General features: G+C 41.6%; 1 protein-coding gene across 1 annotated transcript; it reads right to left on the minus strand.

The window, feature by feature from the left end:
- Positions 1-7,814: 7,814 nt before the first annotated feature.
- Positions 7,815-19,261, minus strand: T265_00421 (hypothetical protein; the record flags this gene model as incomplete). The annotated part of the gene is made up of 6 exons (XM_009164194.1): positions 7,815-7,948; positions 8,430-8,520; positions 8,560-8,678; positions 9,133-9,223; positions 9,263-9,410; positions 19,050-19,261. 6 exons carry the CDS (start codon positions 19,259-19,261, stop codon positions 7,815-7,817), a joined length of 795 nt encoding a protein of 264 aa, XP_009162458.1.
- Positions 19,262-22,670: the final 3,409 nt, after the last annotated feature.

Here is a 22,670-nt window from a genome sequence, read left to right on the forward strand (position 1 = left end):
AAAGCTGGTTTTCCTGAAGTCTCGACGATGTTGCGACCCAGAGGATTGGAAATCGCTCAAAGCTCATTTAAACACGATTTTTACGAGAACCTTAGGAAACATGCTTGATCCAAAGGAGCTGCAGAATACACTCAAAATATTTGGTTGACCAGTGTGTGTATGACAACAGACGATCTAGTCACCATGACCTCAAATGACTTTCCATCCTCAGAAGGCTGCACGGGAGCTGGACACCTTGAATAATGTATACATTCAGGGAAGTAGTCATCGATTTGAATGAGTCGAAGGGATCCAGTCTCGCAAGTCATGACCATCAACACGGTTATATAGATTGTCGCCCCGGATAGCCACAATGTTTTCATTGATGTTTATACACGCACCTTGGATCAAGATTGGAAGGCGTAGATATTGAAACATCGTACCAAGTGCAAGATTATAAACCGCACTGGGTAGTATCTGGTACGGAGTAGACTTTCATTTTTGAACATACTTTGTTCGTTGTATTGGAAGAGTTTTACTTAGGCTTGGGAAACTGAGTTACCCATGTTATTTCTCGGCGTGGATACAGCTGATTGGTGTGTTCTGTAGTAGACGTAGTCAGCCACATGAAACGCGCTACCTGATATCATTTTTCAATTTTTATTCTATGTTACGGCTTAAATGGGCACCCGTTTACTCATTGAGCAGTTGGTCGTTGGCTCCTTCGCTGAGCTGGGCAATTTGACTGCAAACGTTTCATCATCATTCGAGGTGACATCATCAGTGCGTTATTGGGTGGCGTAGTGGTACGTAGCGAGGGGCTAGTGGTTTTGCGTTGAGTAGTGTTACGTGTATGTTAATATATGTGCTCCTAGCCGGGGATGACTCTTGATCGCGATTAGTTTTTCGGTCGGGTGGTTCCACCGAGTGGTCGGAGATTTAAAAGACTCATTATTACTTGAAGGTAGTACATGCGCCCAAGTACGTTACGATATCTGTTGCACCCAGAGGGATAATGAGTTCTTAAGGCCCGTTCAAAGTAATCTCGTCCGATGTTTTCTGTCCCCAAACCTTACCATTTATTTTTATTTATCTATAAGCTTGAAAGGGCGATTCGGTGTTCAGCAGTTGACCCCGGATAAATGTGTATGATATCATAAAGTTAGTGCCTACTTACTATCATTCGATGCCGGCAAGATAGACAATTTTTTTGAATATGCCTACCAGAAACTAATCAGAATTCCTCGTGTAATTTAATAAATAATTGAATTTGGTGGATGTAATTACTAAAACCATATAAAAATGACGTAAGCAAAGGATAGAGATGAACTTTAGCTGAATATTCTACCAATACGAACTTTATTTGCAAGTAGATGTTTATCAGCTCTTAGGTGAGAGCAAACAAGCTAGGGATGAGAGTTAATGTCGACTTAGGTGAGAACAAACAAGCTGGGGATGAGAGATTAATGTCGACATTCTCTCAGGTCTACACCACTCCGTCGCTTAAATATTTAGAGAATGTTTAACTTCAACAAGATTTCAAACTAGTTCCGCTTCACTGACCATGCTATTGTTTTACTAATTCATAACTAGTACAATTTGAATCGCATAAAACACCCTGATACGCCCACTGTGGTGCAACGGGTTGTTAGGGGAGAAATAAAGCGGTGGTGGAAAGGAAAAGCAATGAATGAAATAGGAGTGTTCGTGCTCTTCTATGGTTAGAAAGATGGTTGTTCTGCTTGCCGAAAGGCAGATGTCTCTCATTGCATTGTCCTATGGGACATCGTCCACAGGCACCTTTGCTAGACACAGTAGGTATGTTGAATGTAGTTCACGAATGTGCGCGTGAACAATCTGAAATAACTGTAACTGACTGGATAACAAGAAACGTTATTGAAATACTTGCTACTACTACTTTTAGCCAGGCCTCAGCGTTAGTTTGGCATTACTGGACGAGCTAATCACCTTGTTTAATTGCTCCCGTTAACCTCCACAAAACCTCAGGAGGTGGTTCACTCAGGTTGAAAACTAGTTACTGACAGCTGCTCTGGTTGTAGTGCCTTTACTACACATTATAATTAGACAGAATCAAAGTAGCTCTTCTAAGGTAGTACCCTCAGTAAATCATTCGGTAACTGGATGTATGAACACAACACTGCATTGCGGAAAGTTCATGCTTTTCTCGATTTTCTTATCAAAGCTTCAGTCAATGAAGAAAGCCTTCAGCCCCATCAAAATGTACTTTTTAACTTTCAAAGGAGCTTCCTTATTTTCCACTTGGGAGTCACTTTTTGAGTCACTATCAGCCCGGTATTCGCTGACCGGTATCCATCCAACGGACGTGCACACCGCACTAGCTACTATATGTTTTGCACAGTAATCTCGAGCACAGCCTACCACGGAAGAAGGAAGCATGGATTTCCTACCGACGGTGGCTTCTTTCTTAGAGGGGAACACACTAACTCACATCTGGTGGCAAATAGCACTGCGTACATTCCATGAGGAAGGTTCCTTTTTGAGGATACCACTTTCGAAGGTTATGTATTTTACTGTTCGCATTATGTACAGAATTTGAAAGAGTGATGCAGGCTTGTGTGTGAAGCTGTGGTGTAATGGGGCTGAAAAGTTTAAGGAAAACTTACTTGGAAGAACAACCATCTCCCGAAGGCCATCAATTGTTTGTGCGTTGTCAGTTTTGATACACTGTTCGATAAAAAAATGTACACTTTACTGACCGCTGGGCTATCCACGTTGTGATGGTCTGTATGCTCACATTGGTCTACTGTTTTGGTTTTTGCGGTAAATCTGAGCGTTGTCACTGAATGCCCCCAAAATCAGTAACTGAAATTCGTCGGGTGCTTTGTTCAGTCTATTTAAAGTGTCGTCATGCGCTTTCTAGCTGGACAGCTCAACTGAACATACTCGGTCAGAAAACTGGACACAAATATATTTCCCGCAACGCTAACTTTTTTGATATGAAAATCAAGGGTTTGTCATACGGTTGGTACAATGTAATAGGACGAACCTTTGTTTTCCTCCATGAATGTTCGGACCAGATTACTTACTAATGTTCTTGGGGCACAATGCCTGTGGTGCTGATCAGCTCTGAACATAACACCCAATTTCTGCGGAACTTGGTAGGTAGATTGTGAACTCTTGTTTAGTAATCTCGGTGAAGAAACCAGTGACCTTGTACAGCGGCCGAAATACCCTCATTCCGCATATCCACAGTGCTCATTTACCCAAAGTGCTTTCTTTACCAACATGGTGGCTCGGGATAAATTGGCTTGGATATTCAGGTTTCATTTGACCAGTTGTGTAGTAAAGTGGGAAAAATGTCTGTGGGACGTTGACGCTTTCCTCTTTATCTATTTAGTGACTCTGAGAAAACCATCAATTTTACATCACAAGTAGGAACGAACAAGAATGAAACAGAGTCAAACGGAACGGCTCGTAAGCCAATCAAGACTGGTTCTCAAGTATAAAACAAGCTGAGAGCTTTTGTCCACATAAGCCAGTAGGGTATCAAACATTCAGGATGGTCTCACGGAATGCTAACAATTTTCAGTTGATATTTTGGGGAAAAAGCTGCGGTAATCCCTATGGGGTCTAAACCCCCGACCAACGGATAAAACGTTTTCAGGGATTGATGAAACAGGCTCCCGCGTCCCTTCTTGGAGGCCATCGGTCGATCGATTAGTCATTTGACTAAGGTAGCGAGGATATGTTCTGAGGGGCGTACTCATAAGCTTCTATCTATCCGACCAGTGTGTATGTCATAACAACTGCACGTAAGTCGTACATAACTCGTGAGTCAGAGATTGAGCACGGTACGCATTTAAGACTGGTTTATTTCGTTAAAGGCAGCAGCAGTTGTTGAGGGGCTGGGTACGTACAAACGATTTCAGCATGTAATTTGCGTTTTATGGCTGTAAGTAGATGGTCTGACAAAAATTTTCTATTGGAAATTCGAGCTCCGCCTAACCACAGAGATGTAAATATCGATTAATTTCTCTGGGTAGCCATCCAGAATCAGTATTTGAGAATAGAATCCCACTTCGTTTCGGAGAGTCAGTAATACAAATACGTCTAGCATGGTGAGAGGGCCACGTTTTTGTAAGCTAAAAGAGTAAAACTGAAAAATTATGAATTTCGCGGTCTTGGGGTACTTGTGTATATATAATGTATATAATGTTCACACGGTTGTATAAGTTGTTAAAGTGAATACAGTCCGCAGAAACTGTTCATCATTTGTAGAGTACAGTATAGGCCACTTCAGGATGGACCAGAGTATGAGGGCAAGGATGCCAAGCTAGTAGGTTACGTGTTCATCTCGCAATCAGGATACATGATAACAAGGCAAACAACGGAAGTGCCCGACCGAAAAACTATTTGGGATCGAATGTCAGCCCCAGCTGGTAGCACCTATGTCAACACCCACGCAACAACCACCGACTCATCACCATGCCGCACCACGCAACAACGCACTGATGCCACCTCGATTGGTGAGGAAAGGTTTGCAAACTAATTGCCCGATTCAGCGGACAAACTAACGACCAAAGCCAATTGTTCACCTTCGAGTGATGTGGCCGCTTCTGTACAACAACTTAAGCGAAAAAACATTAACTTTTGGTTGAGCTGATTCACTAACTCGCCCGTCGTACTTCCCAGTCGGGTAGCTTCATTAACTTGATTGGTTGTTGGTCAGGTGGCTGTTGATCTGTTCGCCGAGCTTTGCAAATGGCTTGCAAACGTTTCGTACATCAATGATGTGCGCATTGATGATGTCTCCTCTTATGGTGACGAAACGTTTGCAAGCCAATTGCTAAACTCGGCGAACAGATCAACAGCCACGTGCTCAACAACCAACAAACTCCCCGAGCTACCAATAGTTCAGTTCACTAACTTTGTTATTGTAACCCGGTCTTGGGTATCTGAATCCTGTCGCCATCGCGTACCTGAGCGGTTGATGGGATTAGGTAGGAGAAGAATATGAATTTGTCCCTTGTCAAGAATGACTGCTCTAGGACAGGTGGGGACAGTTCAAACAAGGGTGCTGTAAACAGATATCTTAGGAAGCCTTCCACTGTCCGGCAATTGAGTAGCCTGACATCCAGTTGAAAGAGAGAGTAAGCGAGTTCCACTACTCATACGATTCCAACATTGGGCGACAATGATGCTAAAGCCACAACAGTAATGTTTGAATTATTACCTGATATACAACGTATCGCTCTTTTGTTTGCACCATATTTAGCTACGAAGGTCTGGTTTATTCAAATCAATCGAATATAACTGATAATGTAGACGCAATACACTACTAAAAGTTTGCTGAAAAATCTTCAACAGCCAACGACCAGTTTTACCCTTCTTGGGGCTCATCAGGTAGATGTACTCCTCGAGTTTCCGTCAACCTTGCGTTCTACATGAACCTTAATTACACAAAATTTGATTTATAGGCTCATTTGCACATTGATTGGGTTTGTCGGAAGACTCACCCGGAACCCAACTGAATTCCTCGTTTACGACGTTTTTAGTCAACTGACTGTGCTGCTTCGGGCTGCCCCGATATTCAACATATCACTCAGCATACCTAATACACTGCGTTCCAGATGGATATCGCGTCAAAACCAGTGGGTTTACAAGACGAATAACGGATAATACTTCAGCTTCTAATGCAGCACACGAGGATTGCGTTAGTATACGACAAACAGTTACAATCAGCGAATGTTGTGTTTACTGGCCGTACGAATGCATATCGGAATTGAGTACCGCAAATCAGATGTGCAATTTGAGCTTTCCGGAAGCCAGCTTGTAAAACCGGCCGGTCAGTTGGTTGCATTTCCGTCAAGCTAAGATGATAAGTCTTGTCCCTTAAGGGTGGGATTTCGGTCACTTTGCCTAATCCTTCCTTAAATCAGCCTAAGGGGTGGCTTGTTCCTAAAAATTAATAGTAGATGTAAGGAAGCAGCAGATATTACTCCACCTAAAGATGTATAAAATGGATGAAAAAGAAAAGCCGTCATGGCGACTTGTTCTTGCATTTTCCATCTTCATACACCACCTGATTAACCTACCTTTTCACGAAAACGATGGTCTTGGGCCAGGTATTATTTATTTTCCCACACGTGGACACATTCCGACCAAAATTCGACCACAAAGTTGGAAAACAAATTCGGAAAAAAATTTCCTTAACTTTGATTACAATAACTCCACACCATTTTACGTTAATCATTAAAACCGCCCTTTGATCTTGAAAAACTGAAGCACAGCTACTAATATCCCTTCCAATCCATTAGCACCGTATATTTGTTCCAGTTGTGTCTGGCGCACATTTTAAACAAAAATTCATTCAGATGAAAACATCTCTAATGCGTCGAAATACGTTTATCGGAACAATCATTTATTTGGGACCTTATACCCATTACTGTGCGAGAGCACTTTTACTCCCAAAAGTTTTGAATGGTCCCACAGAAGTGCGGGGGAAATAAATGAAAACATTTTTGTAGCTGTTTAGCAGCACTGAATGGTGGGTCTTCATATCTTTGAAGAGAGGAGACTTGACAAACCTCGTGCTCCTTGATTATAATAGCTTAATGATATTCAAGATAGACAGTTGTTGGTTGTTGGCTTATTTGCTGAGCTGGGCAATTTGATTGCAAATGTTTCAAAGGTAGAATAGTTCATTAAAAATATAGAGAACTGAATAGTGCTTGCTTAGATGTAGCATCTTTTTGGGTCTTAGCTGGCATGCCAACTGGAGAGAGTTGATATACTGTAAGATTTTCTTAGCTTAGACAGGAAGAGTCGAAACGTAATACTTGGGTTCCAGCTACCGACCGGTTAGTAATTTTGCGCCTGAACCAATAAGCTGCCTTGATCTGTCGTTCGAATTTTGGTTGCCCCTTAATTTTTATTTTCTAGGAACAAACTTGACACATAGCACACTTCTTGTGACAACTTACTTTATCTCAGCGATAATAAAACTGATAATAAAACTGATAATAAACTGATCTATTGCCGCTTTCCTGATTAGTTAGCGCCGAAGTGTATGGCCTTGAATATAGTGTATTGCAGTTGTTGGTTTATTCGCTCGTTGGGCCATTTGATTGTAAGTGTTTCACCTCCGATCGAGGTAGAATCATCAGTCCGTTGTTACGGATCTTGACGGAGCCTGGCAATGGGTCGCCACTCAGATTACCTAGTTCAACAAGAAAAGCCAGCGACCATTCACGCTACCTGAGGTAACAGTATTTTTCCAGCAATTTAACAGCTTCACACATGGTTTCTTTGTAAACATGTTAAGAGTGTGGTCTACCAACTCTAGACAGAGAAATCAGTTAGCTAGGATTAGTAACTTCTTCGATAAAATGAATATCAAGATTAACGAAATGCACTCATTTGCATACAGTCATTTAATGTTTTCATAAACGCGGAACAAAATTTTTGCGTGTATTTTGCTAATTTCGTGTATTTTGGGTCCAAATAGAACATCGGAAACTCGGGGATCGCGCCCACCTGATGAGCCCCAAGAATGGCAAAATCGGTTGTAGGGCTGTCGAATTATTTTCATTGACCTTATGAGTAGCGCATTACGTCTGTACGAATGTCAAGATGGTTCAGGCACCAACATTATTTAAGTATGGTGTATCTAACAATTTAGACATTGAGATCCCTTTTGGAGTTTTAAGTAACTTACATTTTGTGAACCTATGAATATTCTATGGTTCATATTGCTGCAAGAGAGTTGCTAACCAAAACGCACGCGCCAGAATTATTCAAAAAGCAACTGGAATACCACAGCTAAAACGTCCCATTTAGTTCGACGTGACTGCTTAGTCTGATGGCTTGAAAGGCGATCCAGTAAATTTGATCAGTCGATATACTTCTGATGACTGATCGACCAGAAATCGTCGGGGCAAACTGGAAGCAGCAAGGCAATCTTTGGTGTACTGAATAATTGAAGGGTCTAGAAAAAATTATCTGGATTACTCTCATGTTTCTTTATTGGCAGCCGAAAACCAAATGGCAAAACGGCGTCCAATAAACGTGAAGCATGAAACTGCTAGTGGTTGGCGGAGTTGCAGTGGATGCTCACGGCTATCATTATGTTTTGCTCCTAAACCAAACATGCAACCAAGGTAAAGCTCTGGCGAAATGCGACGCTTTACCTATGCTCCGTAATCTTTGGCGATTACGACTGCAGCTGCACCTACTCATTTGCAAACAAACTTGGTTTTGCGAGAGACTCATTTGGAACCTAGCTGAATCTCTCGTTTGTAATGTTCCCAGATACGGTAACCATTCACCAATGAAAAGCATCGTTTACTGAATTGGAGTTACCATTTTCTAATGTATAAAAAATTTACTAATGAGAATTTTGACCGGTTTGAGTTCTCATGAAGACGAACTGTAAACTGGCAGTTTGTCGACCGTATACTTGCAATTACCTGAGTAAAGGGATTTAGCCCCGAGATCGATGACTTTGTCAAAGTTGGCGGAACTTGTTGCAGTAGCTGCAGATTTCGATGAACGTTGACGCTGATGGGCATTCAGGCACTAATGATGGAGTGAACTCACTTTACGCCCACGTTCTATTCGACATTCAGAGGTATAACAAATATCCGTCAACAAATCATCTGAAGTGCTTACAAGAGCAGCATTTTCGTCCACTCCCATACAAGTTATCAGGTTAAAAGCTGTGGTAACAAGTAGACCAACCTTTGAGCTGCAGCTGCGATACATGTATATATTTCTATTGTAGTCTACTACTCATAAGGTTGCTGAAAATCCATCCACAGCCCACGACCGGTTTCGCCCTTCTTCGGGCTCATCAGGTAGGCGCAGTACCCGGGTTTCCGTCAACCTTATCTTCTACTTCAAAGCAATTTGCACCAAATTAGCCAATGGACACTCACTCATTTGCAAACTAATTCGGTTCTCTAGAGAGACTCATTTGGAACCTAGCTGAATCTCTCGTTTGTAATGTTCCCAGATACGGTAACCATTCACCAATGAAAAGCATCGTTTACTGAATTGGAGTTACCATTTTCTAATGTATAAAAAATTTACTAATGAGAATTTTGACCGGTTTGAGTTCTCATGAAGACGAACTGTAAACTGGCAGTTTGTCGACCGTATACTTGCAATTACCTGAGTAAAGGGATTTAGCCCCGAGATCGATGACTTTGTCAAAGTTGGCGGAACTTGTTGCAGTAGCTGCAGATTTCGATGAACGTTGACGCTGATGGGCATTCAGGCACTAATGATGGAGTGAACTCACTTTACGCCCACGTTCTATTCGACATTCAGAGGTATAACAAATATCCGTCAACAAATCATCTGAAGTGCTTACAAGAGCAGCATTTTCGTCCACTCCCATACAAGTTATCAGGTTAAAAGCTGTGGTAACAAGTAGACCAACCTTTGAGCTGCAGCTACAGTGTCGAGCAATCCGCTGGCTCATTATGTGCTCCAGTGACGTACCAAGTGCCCAAAATATCATAAGGGGGACTTTAAGTGAAGCAAAAAGATCAAGAATGACGGCGAAGAAAGACCAAGGCGTCAGGGTTCCTTGTTCTTTTTGTTTTATTCACCGAAAAAGGCCACTCGCCTGCCATCAGCAGATGGTGGGTGAGGTGCCAGAAGGATGAGTTTGTTTGTGTATATCATCAATATGTGCCAGGGTACTGTTGCAGTAAAAAGACCCGGGTAATAGGACAAGTAGTATCCATAAACATCTAGTTTGCATGAAAAATCTGATCAAAAGGCAGCGTTTGTTACGGCCAAATTACCGGAAAATGCAGCAACTTAAGTGTGATATTTGATAAGAAATGCTGGGATGAAAGTGGGTGACTTCGGCGCTAATCACGAGCAAGAGATGACCAAAATAGCCAATTACAGATTACACAAAATTATCCGCTGTTAAATTCTCGCACGTTAACTGGAAACATCAAGTGAGTCATTAATTTAGCTAATTAGAAATTCACACGTAAATATCAGAAGGGAGACGCCCTTAGTTAGTTTGTTTATTGAATTTCTTAGGTAACAATCTTTGACCTGAGCGGGGCGGGACATTCCTAGACCAACTGAATTTACACCTGTTTCTCGTGGTAGGAAAAGTTAATTGTGAGAAACAGAAAGATCGCTACCAAGCTAGAACTTCGCTCACATCATATGAGTGCTGAATTTTGAACTACGGAAATTTAGGCGAATCTCTTGGCAAACCACGTTAGGATTATGGTAGCAGGCTTTCTTGAGTCAACTCATGATTTGAGCCAGAGCAGGGAAAACATTTCAGCGGATGCGCATCACAAAGGAGAGAGTAATTGTTTTTTTTGGTTAAGGTTGGAGAAACATCACCTCCGAGAGACCATCACAGTGACTCCATAACCTCAAACCCTGTTGAATATTTTATTATATTTCCCGTTGCTGGCAGGTACATTTTATTCCGTGGGGCCAGTATCAGTTGCTAAAAAATTAAAGCACATCCGTCTTCAAGAACGGGTATCCCTTGACCGCCAACTAACTTCAAGTTGTGGCCGTGAACTCTGCTCATAATATCATACTGCGACCGAGCAAAGTTTGTTTAGTTGTTGGACATTTGTATGGTTTGTAGCTTATGGGCATTAGGCAGAATCAGATAAAACCGCGACAGAGCGGAAGTTGTTCAGTAGGCACTAGGTGCAGTACGGCTAGGTAATACTTTTATGTGCATTGTGTAACCAGACATGTCGCTCGCCGCTTAAAATCACGCCAAAGTTTTTTTGTGCTAACTTATGTGGGGAATTCGAACCACTATTGGGGATGAAATACTGTGCTGTACTGTTATACAGTTTTCGGAACGTCACTAGTTTCCATTCCTTTTGCATGATCGATTGGTTCAACTACGAACCAGCGGTGAATACCCGCCAGCGCTCTGGAAGATGTCATTCACCAGAGGACTAAGAGAAACAACTACTTTACAGAACAGAGCTGGTATTAGTAGCCTTGGCGTTAACATCGTGGACAGTGGTTGCTTGCGGTTTATGTTTGCAAACTTATGCAGAACTTCAAGAATGTTTAGGTGGGTCATATTAAAACAAATGTTTTGTAGTTAGGACCGACCAAACGTTGCTGTATAAAACAATTCAGCTCCGATAGCGTCTTATGTCATACGAAAACCTTCCGGTGTTCTGGATTAACAGATACATTATCTTTATAGCAAGATGCTGTTATGCGGTCGCGTCTCTAGTGGAATATGAGTGATTCACTAATGGACCTTCATCTTCTTCACACTAGTGGGAAAGAATGACACCGGGGTCATACCAGCCGACATTTTCTGGTACAAAACGGAGGAGAAAATTCTCCCGATAAACCCTGCCTTCTTGATATTTTGTGTTATACCTTTAAAATTTTACGGAGTAAAAGAACAGCAGGTCGATTTTACCCACCAATAATTTGTTTGTTAGATTCAGTGTATCTGTTCAAAATGCATTTCTTTCCTTTTAGCAAAGTTTCGTCGAAATTTTTCCAAGTTAATCGATACGATCTTATTTATTTGATCTTTTTTTGTTTATTCTTATACGCTTTCTTTTATCACCATCAAAAGAATTGAAATCATTTGGACTGAGAGCCGGTGAACGTGATGACTACTATTTTGTGTCTACATAGACGGACTTACTGCATACGTAAATTTTTGCTGAGAAATTACTAAAGCAAAACACATTAAGTGAAGAATTTTCAACTACGTTTTGACCGTTTTAAATTTTATTTGGTGTACTACTACATATCCGGTTAAAACCTTTCTAGAATTCCTAAGTAGATTGCCTTTGAATGCAATTTCGAAGTAATCGGTACTTGATTTCACGTAAAACAACCTCAAAGAACGCCAACCAGTTTACCATATGCCCGATAGGTGAACCCGCGTTTCTAATCTCGGCCTTTAAAGAGCTTCACGCACTTTCGTTGCTTTCGTATTCTCATAGAAATAAGTACTTCTGCCCTGGTTGAGATAGCACACCGAACGGTCAGAAACTGACACGCTTCGAACCATCAGTGGAGAACTTTTAACTATATTCCACATCGTCAATGCGTATTTTTTGAGCTTGGTTTACATTACACTTTTTTAAACTTGCGTGCTCAGTATATTCCGGCCAACTTGAATAAAGCGTTTCCTGGGTGGACAAGACGTCACGTACTGTTACGCTAGTTCTTTCTGACACAGGTTAGTGCGTTCACCGACATTACTGAGCTTGCCGAAGCATTTTCCTCAAATTGGTTGGTGTTGTGGAAATTTGTGGAAGTATTTGAACAAATTCACTCGTCATCAACTAAATTAAGGCTCTTGCCGTCTTCGTAATATTTCAGTTAGTCTCTCAACAAAGTTTCGGAGGCTTTTCGCCGCCTCTTCTTCTGCTTTTAAGGCCAAGCTAGTACGTATAAAAATGGGTTTATACCATACAGAAATTAACTTACCAGAGCGACACGGCAGCTGATGAGGGAGATGAGTCTGCTAGTTAGATATTCGTGGTTTAAATTGTGGTTGTACTACACAACAGGTGTGCTAGGAGGTGTCAAAAGAACTTATAAGTAATCGCACAGACGTCCGCCTTTGAAATATGCAATGTTTAATTACGATATACACTTTGGGAATCTAGCATCGAGAGTACAGGATGGACGGCATGGTTGGTGCGAGTAACAGCGTTATCCTGTTTATCTTCCCACCTGTCCGCTTATATCAGTGAATCCCAACACTATATATTCCGGTGTCCTCAAACGGTAAAACAGATTTACCCAAAGAAAGAAAACGGTGTAATAACTACTCATGACAATAAGACTTTCTCTGTCGGTCTGCAGTTGTTGTTTATTGAATACGAGACTACAGAAAGACACATAGCAACAGGCGCTAATCGTACAATAGTTGGCTATGTTTGCAAATGTGCGCGCGTTCCACCATTATTCGTGAAGCTCGAAATAATCCTACTAATAAGCAGAGAGTCTCTGTCGACAATGTTTTTAGTTCATCAAATAATTATCCCATGAACTTCCTTATCAAAAGGGATGTGTCCAATATTTGTCATTCGATGCCTCCAAGTTTCCTGTTTCGGGTCTTTGATTGCCGTGCATTTAGAGGCCGTGATCCTGATTATTATTATAACGGAGAAGGGTGGTTAAGCTCATCTGGCACTTGTTCTTTTGGTCAAAGTTGTATATGGTGAATGTTATACAGAACACTCTGGTAAACTCAAATAATTAACGCACTCTGTCGTTGGTTTCAGAGCATCTGGCACTTGTTCTTTTGGTCAAAGTTGTATATGGTGAATGTTATACAGAACATTCTGGTAAACTCAAATAATTAACGCACTCTGTCGTTGGGTTTCAGAGCAGAAATATAGCTTCGAAAATTGTTCAGCCGGAGTTCTCTTTCATTAACACGATCACGTACATCTGATGAGTGCACCCAAGTGCTTTTGCAACCCAGACCAAAATACGCCTCTGAATAGTCCATGATTAGGGAACTCAAGTATGATGGGTCTCATCCCGAGTACCCGTTTCACTTCACATCTTTGCATCATACATTTTCTAGGTTGAAAGCTACTCCATCGTTCATACCAAATGCAAGTCTGGACGACCCTCACTGTAGTTATCTTTTACTCAACATCGCAACAATCGCCATCCAGGCTTCTGTAGAACTTTATCCCAAGAGCGGCAACCTGCTTACACGAGTCTCTAAAGGTCCATTAACGTCACAACCGTATTAGCGCAGTTGGTGGACTGTTTTGGCTGCGGACATGAGTGTGAGAGTCCTCTGGTATGTGGGTTTACAAACCGCAAGTTTTCACAGTAGGCCGAACCTGTACTCAGTCCATTATTTCAACCCTGCTCTGTATCGACCTCACAGTCAAGTCCATGCTTAAGGGTTTACTTTCAACCAGTATGGTGTAAATGGTGAATGACTATTATTTTCGTCTATTATTTTCGTCTTCTTTCAGGCACCCAAAACACGGACGTGAGGAGTGCAACCCTACTGTGCGAGTCAAGTGTGGATTGTTGTGTAAGTGACACCAAAGGTGGTCTGTCGGTCCACTAAAATCAGCTGGCGTCCCGCGCTTCGGTGTTGAAGCTAATCGGTCTAGAGATGGTATAAATGCCCTTTCAGTGCTATCTGAAATGTGGACGCTTCTGGCACAAATCTCCTGCACAATTTCGTGTCATGCACTGTGGTATTGTTTTCCAGCTTTTCTAGCTAGCTTAGCAGCCATTCATTATTAATACGAGTGTTAGAATTGGCTACTTGTCTGCAAATTAAAAGGATCACATTAATATCAGAATTTGAAAAATCAGCATTTAAGAAAATGCTCCGGAGTTTCGGTCTGATAACAGCGTTATTTGTTGTCGTTCAATTAAAGTTCTCTTTAGCACTGCCAGATTCTATTCAGCCTACTATCACAACACTTCAGAGATTGGGACACTAGCGATGGATTCTTCAGTTCCCTTGGTGCATGTCTCGGTTGGGTGTTCCGACGGTATCTCTGCCTTGCAAATCTTTTTATGACGCAAAGACAGCAGAGCTTGCAGCAAAGTTGCAGGACAAACAACCGACACCTAATTACTTTAGGATATTTCAGTGGTTGGTGCATTTATGTAGATCATATTTGACGATGTGCTTTGATGGGTTGTATGCCGCACATTGTTGTTTGTAAAAATCATCATAACTGGCTACTTAAATGATGTGCATACCACGTATCCTACATCAAAACACGTATCATCAGATGAAAATTCTCATAGGGAATCTTTTACGCGTGATGCCCATGCACCATTGGCATGACAGGAGATTTGGGATTTAATCAAATTGCAATGCCCATCCATTTCACCTGAGTCTGTAACGATTCGCTGCCACATGAGAACGCATCCAACCTGTTTTATGAATATCACAAAGACCAGGAGGTACTCGATGGGATATTTCTACATGCTGGTTCGTATTAATAACAGTATGGCAAGCTGTGGTGCATCTCACCGTGTTGGACTGAAGGTCCTTAATATATAAGATCTTGTTTAGCGCACTCGTTCAACACCATTTAGGTGCCCTGGGTGTTCAGTTTCTTAATCCCTATAACTTATTTCAGATCACTTTATATTTGTGCTTGAGGCAAAATGCATTAGATAAAATTGGCAATTATCGGTCTGTTTTATTGATAAAGTCTGGTTTTCCGTTTTATCACTCTTTCAATCAGTCGATTGGCCTAAACATCCAAAAGTGGTTGTCTATATAGCGACAAATACACTCATTTGCAAATCAGTTTGATTTCCACGAGAGACTCAACTGTATCTCTCGTTTATGGTATTATTCAAGTGAATGTCCCGAAAAAAGACCACCGCATTTTTCATGGTGCGATATTCGAGAGGTCGCAGTATATTTTCATAAAGGAAACTAATCGCAGTGTTGCTGAAAACTCTTCGACAGCCCACATACTATTTCGCCTTTCTTGCTGCTCATCAGGTGGGCACAGTCCCCAGATTTCCATTGACCTTATGTTCTACTTGAACCTGAATTGGACTGATTCTGACCAATACACTCATTTATAAAGTGATTTGTTTTCTGAGGCTGAACCGAATCTCTCGTCAATGGTATTCTTCAACCAAACGTGCCGCACAAAGGCTGTCGGAGAGATTTCAGCAACCGCTGTTTTATTTATAGCCATCTGGACATGTGAATGCGGAGATCAGCAACCGCAGGACATTACATCATTACATCATACAGCAGTCAGGACAACGTAATCGTATGAAGCCTATTATTGATTATCCCTGCTTTTTTTAGCCTTGTACAACATGAAAAGGACACAGTTAGTCAACCCAGTATACAAGTATTGATGCCTGCTTTGAGAGCACATGAATTCAACGACAAAAGCAACATGAAACACACAGATTGAGTTCTGCCTCTTGGCAATATTCTGCTCAATAGTGAAATCTTTGTGTGCATTCCAAGCACGGTAGTGACGCCTGTAGTCCAAACACCTCACGCCTTCCTATAAATAAAGTGTTAGGCAATTAAACCTTTAACTTTCTCCAATTTTTCAGTCGGCAAATTATGGCATTTGTTCCTGGGCATTCTACAGTAGGGGCAGTAATAAATTTCCCTTTATACAAAACCCAGCACAAGTTTTAGTTTAAGGTGCTTGGTTTACCGAGGATCAAAGCTTAGGAAGGCGTGTCCGTTTTGTCCTATATTTCACATGATATATGCTAGCTTTGTGGACGTTGTATATGACTGAGTTGCACCCTCCACTTACAAACACCAAGTAGGAAGTAGAATGTTCAAGAAGGCCATCCAGATCAGCGAAATTAATGCCATCAATCGTTTGATCTTTTGTAAACTGTAGGTTATTCTTATGGTCTTTAAGTTGATACTAGCAGATAAATCCGAACTCTATCCACTTCTGAAATCAATTGATTACAATTATGCTTGCCAACGCGCCATTCACACTAGCAACAGTGTAGTGATTGTGTGGTTCTAGGAAGATGACTCATTTCTATCCTATACTTTCAACTTTACAGCATAGCTGATTATAGCGTTCGATATTTTATCAACCCAAAAATTGTTGGGTGAAAAAACTTCCAGAAGATAATCGAAACAGTTAACCATCAAAATAAACCTATTAAACAGTCTCATTTGATATCTGTCTCAGCTGATGGTTGCGAGAAATTTTTTTCGAAAAATTTCCCCAGCTACGTAAATTTGTACAAAATAGCTTTGAGAGGGTATGTGAGCGGAATCCCAGTTTGAGGACGCATTCATTAGGAATATTCAGTTACTCTCCAAAAAATTTAACGCTTCAACATAATTTAAGGTATGGCTATATCGACACCAAATTTTTCATAAAAGCCTTGTTGCACCTGAACATTTGGAAGTAATGAAGAGCCTGAAAGCTAGGGATGATGTTCTGTTAGCCCGACCAGATAAGGGCTCTGAGACGGTCTTTTTCTATCAAACTGACTGTGTAGAAAAGATGTTCTAAGAACCCTTCTGATGAGACAGAAGTTTTTGAACCCAGGAAGGACTTCGCAAAGAAAATGGAAGCAAAAATGACAGAATGTGCCAGTAAGGTATACGGAAGCCTCCGACCGACAGATATGAATGTCTCCCAATAACTTTCTGAAACTAAACTGCCAGTTGCCTCCCATTCACCGTTTTACGATGGGTCAAGAAAATACTGAAGCCCGTCAGAAACCGGTCATAAGCACCAAAACTACGCAACCCTTTTGAGTTCTAGTCTTTGTAGACCAATCGGAAGAAATGATTCTAAAATTGGGTATTAAAATACCCACTTTTATTCAGCGCTTTTTGTACACATAGATAAAGATGGAATGGTAATGGGCTGTCCACTCGGTGCCATTTTAGCTGGTGGTCGTATTACAAGTGACTGGACCGTCGACATTTCACTCCCGATATGTTGGTGATCCTTTTGTTACCCGCAGTTTAACAGATGGTTAATTTTAAATTTTAACTTTGCACATTCTGTGCTCAATCCTCCATCGAAGTTGAGTTTAGTTGTATTGGCCACTTTGTTGGCATTGCGTTGGGATGGCTGAGAAGTGGGGTATACTGCGAAATAACCTGTTCTGGTGGACACTGAAACTTTTATTGCCTCGTTGACGCAAGCGAAATCTTGCTAGGTGTCTGTCGAATAAGCACACGCAAAAAAACGTATAAACATATTTTTATGAACACATGTTTACGTGTTTACAAATTTAGCCAACTGATGAGATTTTGTCACAATTGCTGCTCATAAAAATTATGTTGTGACGAATCGTGTGTTCATAAGAGAATGTAGTTGGTATAGATTTTAAACCGAAATCTGTCATCGTAGCGACCGCTTATTTCCGTCTGAAATGGTAAAATTCGCATAAGCAGTTGTTCGCTTTCACCAGGGTTTGTCAAGAGGTCGTGCCTTCTGTGGATCTTCACAGGCTCCAGATTTGCTGAATCCGCCCATGCTGGATAGGATAATATTTTTTGTGTTTGGACCATCATACTCGGAGGAACAGAGTGTCTCAAGACTGTTGCTATTGTGCAGCCAATTTGTTTACTCATAAAGTTGCTACTTGGTCGGGCCAGATAATCTAACCTACTGGAAACATCAGGGGGCTTATCTTAAGCAAGTAAACAAAATACTTTTTTTCTATCCATCTGTTGAACTGTACCTTCCTGACATAAAAGTTCTAAGCCAGTTTTTACGAAGAGCATACAACTGTTCGTTCAGGTTGGTAATGTGGTGAAATAATGGTAGCTCGGGTGAGTTTATTGGTTGTTGACCAGGTGGCTGTTGATCTGTTCGCCGAGCTCGCAAACTTTTCGTCACCATGCGAGGACACATCATCAGTGCGAAGTTGGGTGTGTACTTCTTCTTTGCCTGCGTGTGTTTATATAGCATTCGAAGGCTGTCTGTTATCTTATGACATGATTGGATACTTGAAGGGTAACGAATTTAGTGAATCTATTGGTCCGTTTGTTATCTTTGTTGCGTGGTCTGTGTTCCTTTGCGTTGATTGGTTATCCCAAAGGCTTCTAATTTTAGCAGCTTGTTCTCTATGGCCTCGATTCACATTTGGTTGTGGTCTGCCGTTCTCGAGTTTGATTGGTTGCTTTTACCGTCCTATTTCCTCCACCTTGGCGGTTAGTGTCCCAGCGTCCGCCGGTTGATTTGGTGCTTTGATTGGGCGCTTCCTCCAATCCAATTGGTGTGTCCGTTTGAATGACGCTTTCCTGCTTCTCTTATGAGTTCCTCGTCTTGTCGCCTTTGCAGCTCTAAGCTCTGTGGTTCTGGCGTTCTCTCGCTCTTAGTGGCTGGTAAATGGGGTCAATTTCGTTGTGTTTGTTGATGGCTGCTTCGGTGGAGTACCACGCTTCTATAAATTCGCGTTCTCGTTTTGTTCTTGCTTGAGCCGGTATGCGAAAGCCGCTCCAGTCGAACTCGTGTCCTTCTTGATCTTTGTGTGCGTAGATGAGAGAGAATTGGTCGTGTCTTTTAGTGGCGAGTTTGTCTTCATGTATTCTAGTGGAGAGCTTCCTTCCTGATTATCCTACATACCGTTTGTCGCAGTCCTTGCATTCGATCCTGTATATGACATTTTTCTTCGCCGTTGGATCTAATTTCCCTTTTGGTCTTGATAGTGTCCTCCGCAGAGTATTCGTAGGCTTGTAGGCGAACATTGTATTGTGCTGTCGTAGTAGCCTTGCCGTCATTTCTGCGGTGTTCTTGATGTACGTAAGTGCGACTCGTTTGCTTGCATTTTGTCCCATTGCATCGATCGTATTTGGCTTCCTGAGTGTTCTCCAGATGAAATTCCTCGGGTATCCATTTTTCTGAAACAATTTGTATAGGCGCTTTCCTTTGATCTTGGATTCTGTTGTGCTGCAGTGTGTCTTGATCTGCTTGAAAAGTGTCCGAATACAGCTTCGTTTGTGGCAATTTGGACGGTTGCTGTGGTCGCTGAGGATTTGGTCCGTATGTGTCGCCTTTCTGTAGACCTCATTTTGTACTTGTCCGTTCAGCAATCTAGTGATGAGGATGTCCATGAACGCCAGTTTTTGTTGTTTTCTTCCTCGGTTGTGAATTTCATATCGTCGAAAACGTTACTTAACAGGTTGTCTTCGTGATGTACCTGTGTAAATGAGACATATACCTACGGTGCCTGTCCATCGTCCTGTGCTCCCTCTGGGTGCATGGTGTACTTAAAACGCACAGATCATGCATGCATTGTGCTTCGAATATGTTTCCCGGGCTCGAAGCAAGTTGTTTCGACACCATCGAAATCCTTGCTTGTAATACTAGTTTCGTCGAGGTTCTGTTGCTGTAACCAAAACCTCCCGCCTGAAAATAGAAAGCCTTCAGTAGATTCCCTACGGACATTGAAGGAGCTTAGCGTTTTAGAACAGCTATATATGACCTGAGTAGGTCAGTGGATTAGCCATATCATAACCATGCGTCTATGGGGTTACCAGCTGTTGTCACTACTGAAAACCGCCTCATTTGTATTACTCCAGCGCCATTGTTGGAATTGCTCAGAAGAGGTGTCTTATGAGGAAAATTTTGGTAGCTCAGGTAGCGTAGATGGTGGTCGTTGGCTTGTTCGCTGAGCTGGGCAATTCGATTGCAAACGTTTCATCACCAATCGAGGTGACATCATTAGTGCGTTATTGTGGAGCGTAGTAGTGCGTAGCGGTGGGTTGGTGGTTGTGCACAACTACCAGCGAACAAGCCAACGACCACCAGGTGTCTTATGAGTTTAGTACTTTTACTTGGAAAATTTCAATTCCCGAAGGGTAACAAAACTTTTACTGAATATATGTGAATACTTTGAATGAGCGCAAAGACACATTGCGCACAGCTAGAATGGGCTTAAAAAAGCAGACTTCACAAACAAGTAAATGTGAACTTTGGATTGTATTCTATCATTAAGATTGTAATATTTTTAGTCTGGTTGCAGGATACTGACTCTCTCACCAGATTTATGGGGAATGTTCTAGCGATCACATCTAACGTAAGGGCATTTTGAAACTACTTGGCCAAATTGTTGCCAGGTTTTTAGATAAAAGATCCAGTTTGGCTCCTTTGGCATATCGTAAAGGCATCTACATCACATGGGCGCATTACACATCACCCGCATACGTTGCTGATGGAGTATTTTAAAGCCTCTTCTTGAGGACGGTATAGGTTTTATAATGGATTCTTTTCAGCAAAATACTCAAATGCCGCACAACCATTTGTCCTCCGAGTCGAATTTAGTACTCAGTTTTATAAATCCTTTTTTCTGGAATACCATCCCTTCATTGTTTCGGCCCGTAACTTCTCCAAACAATACGGCTTTCTGAAATGCTACACTATCTGTGCAAATGAAGAATTCTCTGCAAACTTTGTCATGCCTTTTAACTTGTTTTTACCAGATTCACTAATCTTGGTCGTCCCTAACACTGACCGGAATTTGGCCACTCGGTTTCATAACTCAGCTTCATCAGTCAGACTGATAAGGCGGCCAACATGTGGGAGACCACTGGTTTGCCAAAAGTCACGCTCCTGTCCTGTCTGTGCAGAATGACCGAACTCCTAGTCAGGTAACGCCACGGTTAGCTGAAACCGGCTAGACTACTTCTGACTGGTTGTTGCGGGTTGAGGTATCTGCATACCTTGTATTCGTATCAGTCTCCTCTGTAGTCCTGGCGCAGTTGTCCTGGTTAGAAATATGAACAAGCGCACATTTTCCCCGTCAGTAATTATCAGTACTCAGTGTCCCTCTGTACGTACTCTATGACAGGAATCATATCGCAATCGATGGTCGCATGGGTAGCTGCACCAAGTAAACAGATGTTGCCTTAGCAACTGGTGCGCCTTATGCTGAACAGCACTTGCTGGTCAATGTTAAGTCAGTGACCTGAGGAATAAACTTCGAAAGCGGTATACGCATACTTTCCAGTGAATCAACTTTTCAAATACAGCCAAATTAGACATTCTTAATTTACAATTCAGACCAATTTTTTCTTCTGGTGTCCCTAGAATTCATTTCAGCGAACAATTTAGAAGTATGCAAAACCTACTAGAAGAGTAATTGGTCGTTGGCTTAAGGCATCTGATGGTGTGCGTGTGTGTTTAATTACGGGCCAGGCTCTAATAATTCCAGAAAGTATAGAGATTTCGAATGGTTTTGGTGGATGCGATCACAAAAAGGTTTGTACGAAAGATGGGGAGAAGATAAATGAACACTTGTTGAGCATGTGCCGGTCGCAATCACAAAGAATAGTCAAACACATCGAGATATTTTCAACCTTGTAAGAAAACAAGATAAGTTGTAGCTCACGATTCAAAGGTGACAGTGGTATGGGATTTTAAGTACATAATGCAGTGACATATAGTCAAGAAATTTGGGCGTTGTATTTATTGATTGTCGTGGCACATTTTTGAAGTGATTAATCATCTGATAAACAAAAACAATTGCCTGTTGTTCAATTGAGCCTCGTTTTTGGACAGTTGTACATTTATTCAGGCAATCGCACTACTCATCAATTGTACACTTCACTGCCTATCTTACATGGGTCTCTGCAAGGAACCAGGCCATGGGACTATAGTTGGATTAAGTGTACAAATGTAGGGTCGATTGTACTACTGTTCGACTAAACGTACTGCATGAAGACCACCTCACGTTTCATGTGAAAATGCATTTAGGGTATCAAAGTGTTTTCCTGGTCCAAGTATTTGTCAGAAAACTCAATTAGGAGGAAGACTTAAATATCACAAGTACCTTGCTAAATGAAACATACGATGGCCTTTGTGCAAAACACTCACTTGTCGCCTATAATATACAAGAGCTTCAGCTAGGATTCAGTTGCATCTCCCGTTAACCCCGAGTTTGTTTTCAGATGAATGTAGCTCCCCAACTGCGTATAATTTAGTACACAAATAGAACATTAGTTTCGGGGAAACTCGATACTGCACCTGCCTGATAACCCAAAGAAGGACAGAACATAACCTGGGTTACTTTAGCTTTTTTAGCAATCTTGTTTTATTGGTGTTATACCAAGATAAAAGCTTAGTTAGTTTTCAAAACCCCCTCTTTGCTCAAGGGAAGATTGAAGATGTCGCGTGCGCCTCAGAAGATGTTGATCTTGAGATCACAAGCCCAGGGAGTATACCTGTGCCTCTTATAATTACAATTTA

Source organism: Opisthorchis viverrini (genome assembly GCF_000715545.1).
Source record: "Opisthorchis viverrini unplaced genomic scaffold opera_v5_4, whole genome shotgun sequence".
NCBI lineage: Eukaryota > Metazoa > Platyhelminthes > Trematoda > Opisthorchiida > Opisthorchiidae > Opisthorchis > Opisthorchis viverrini.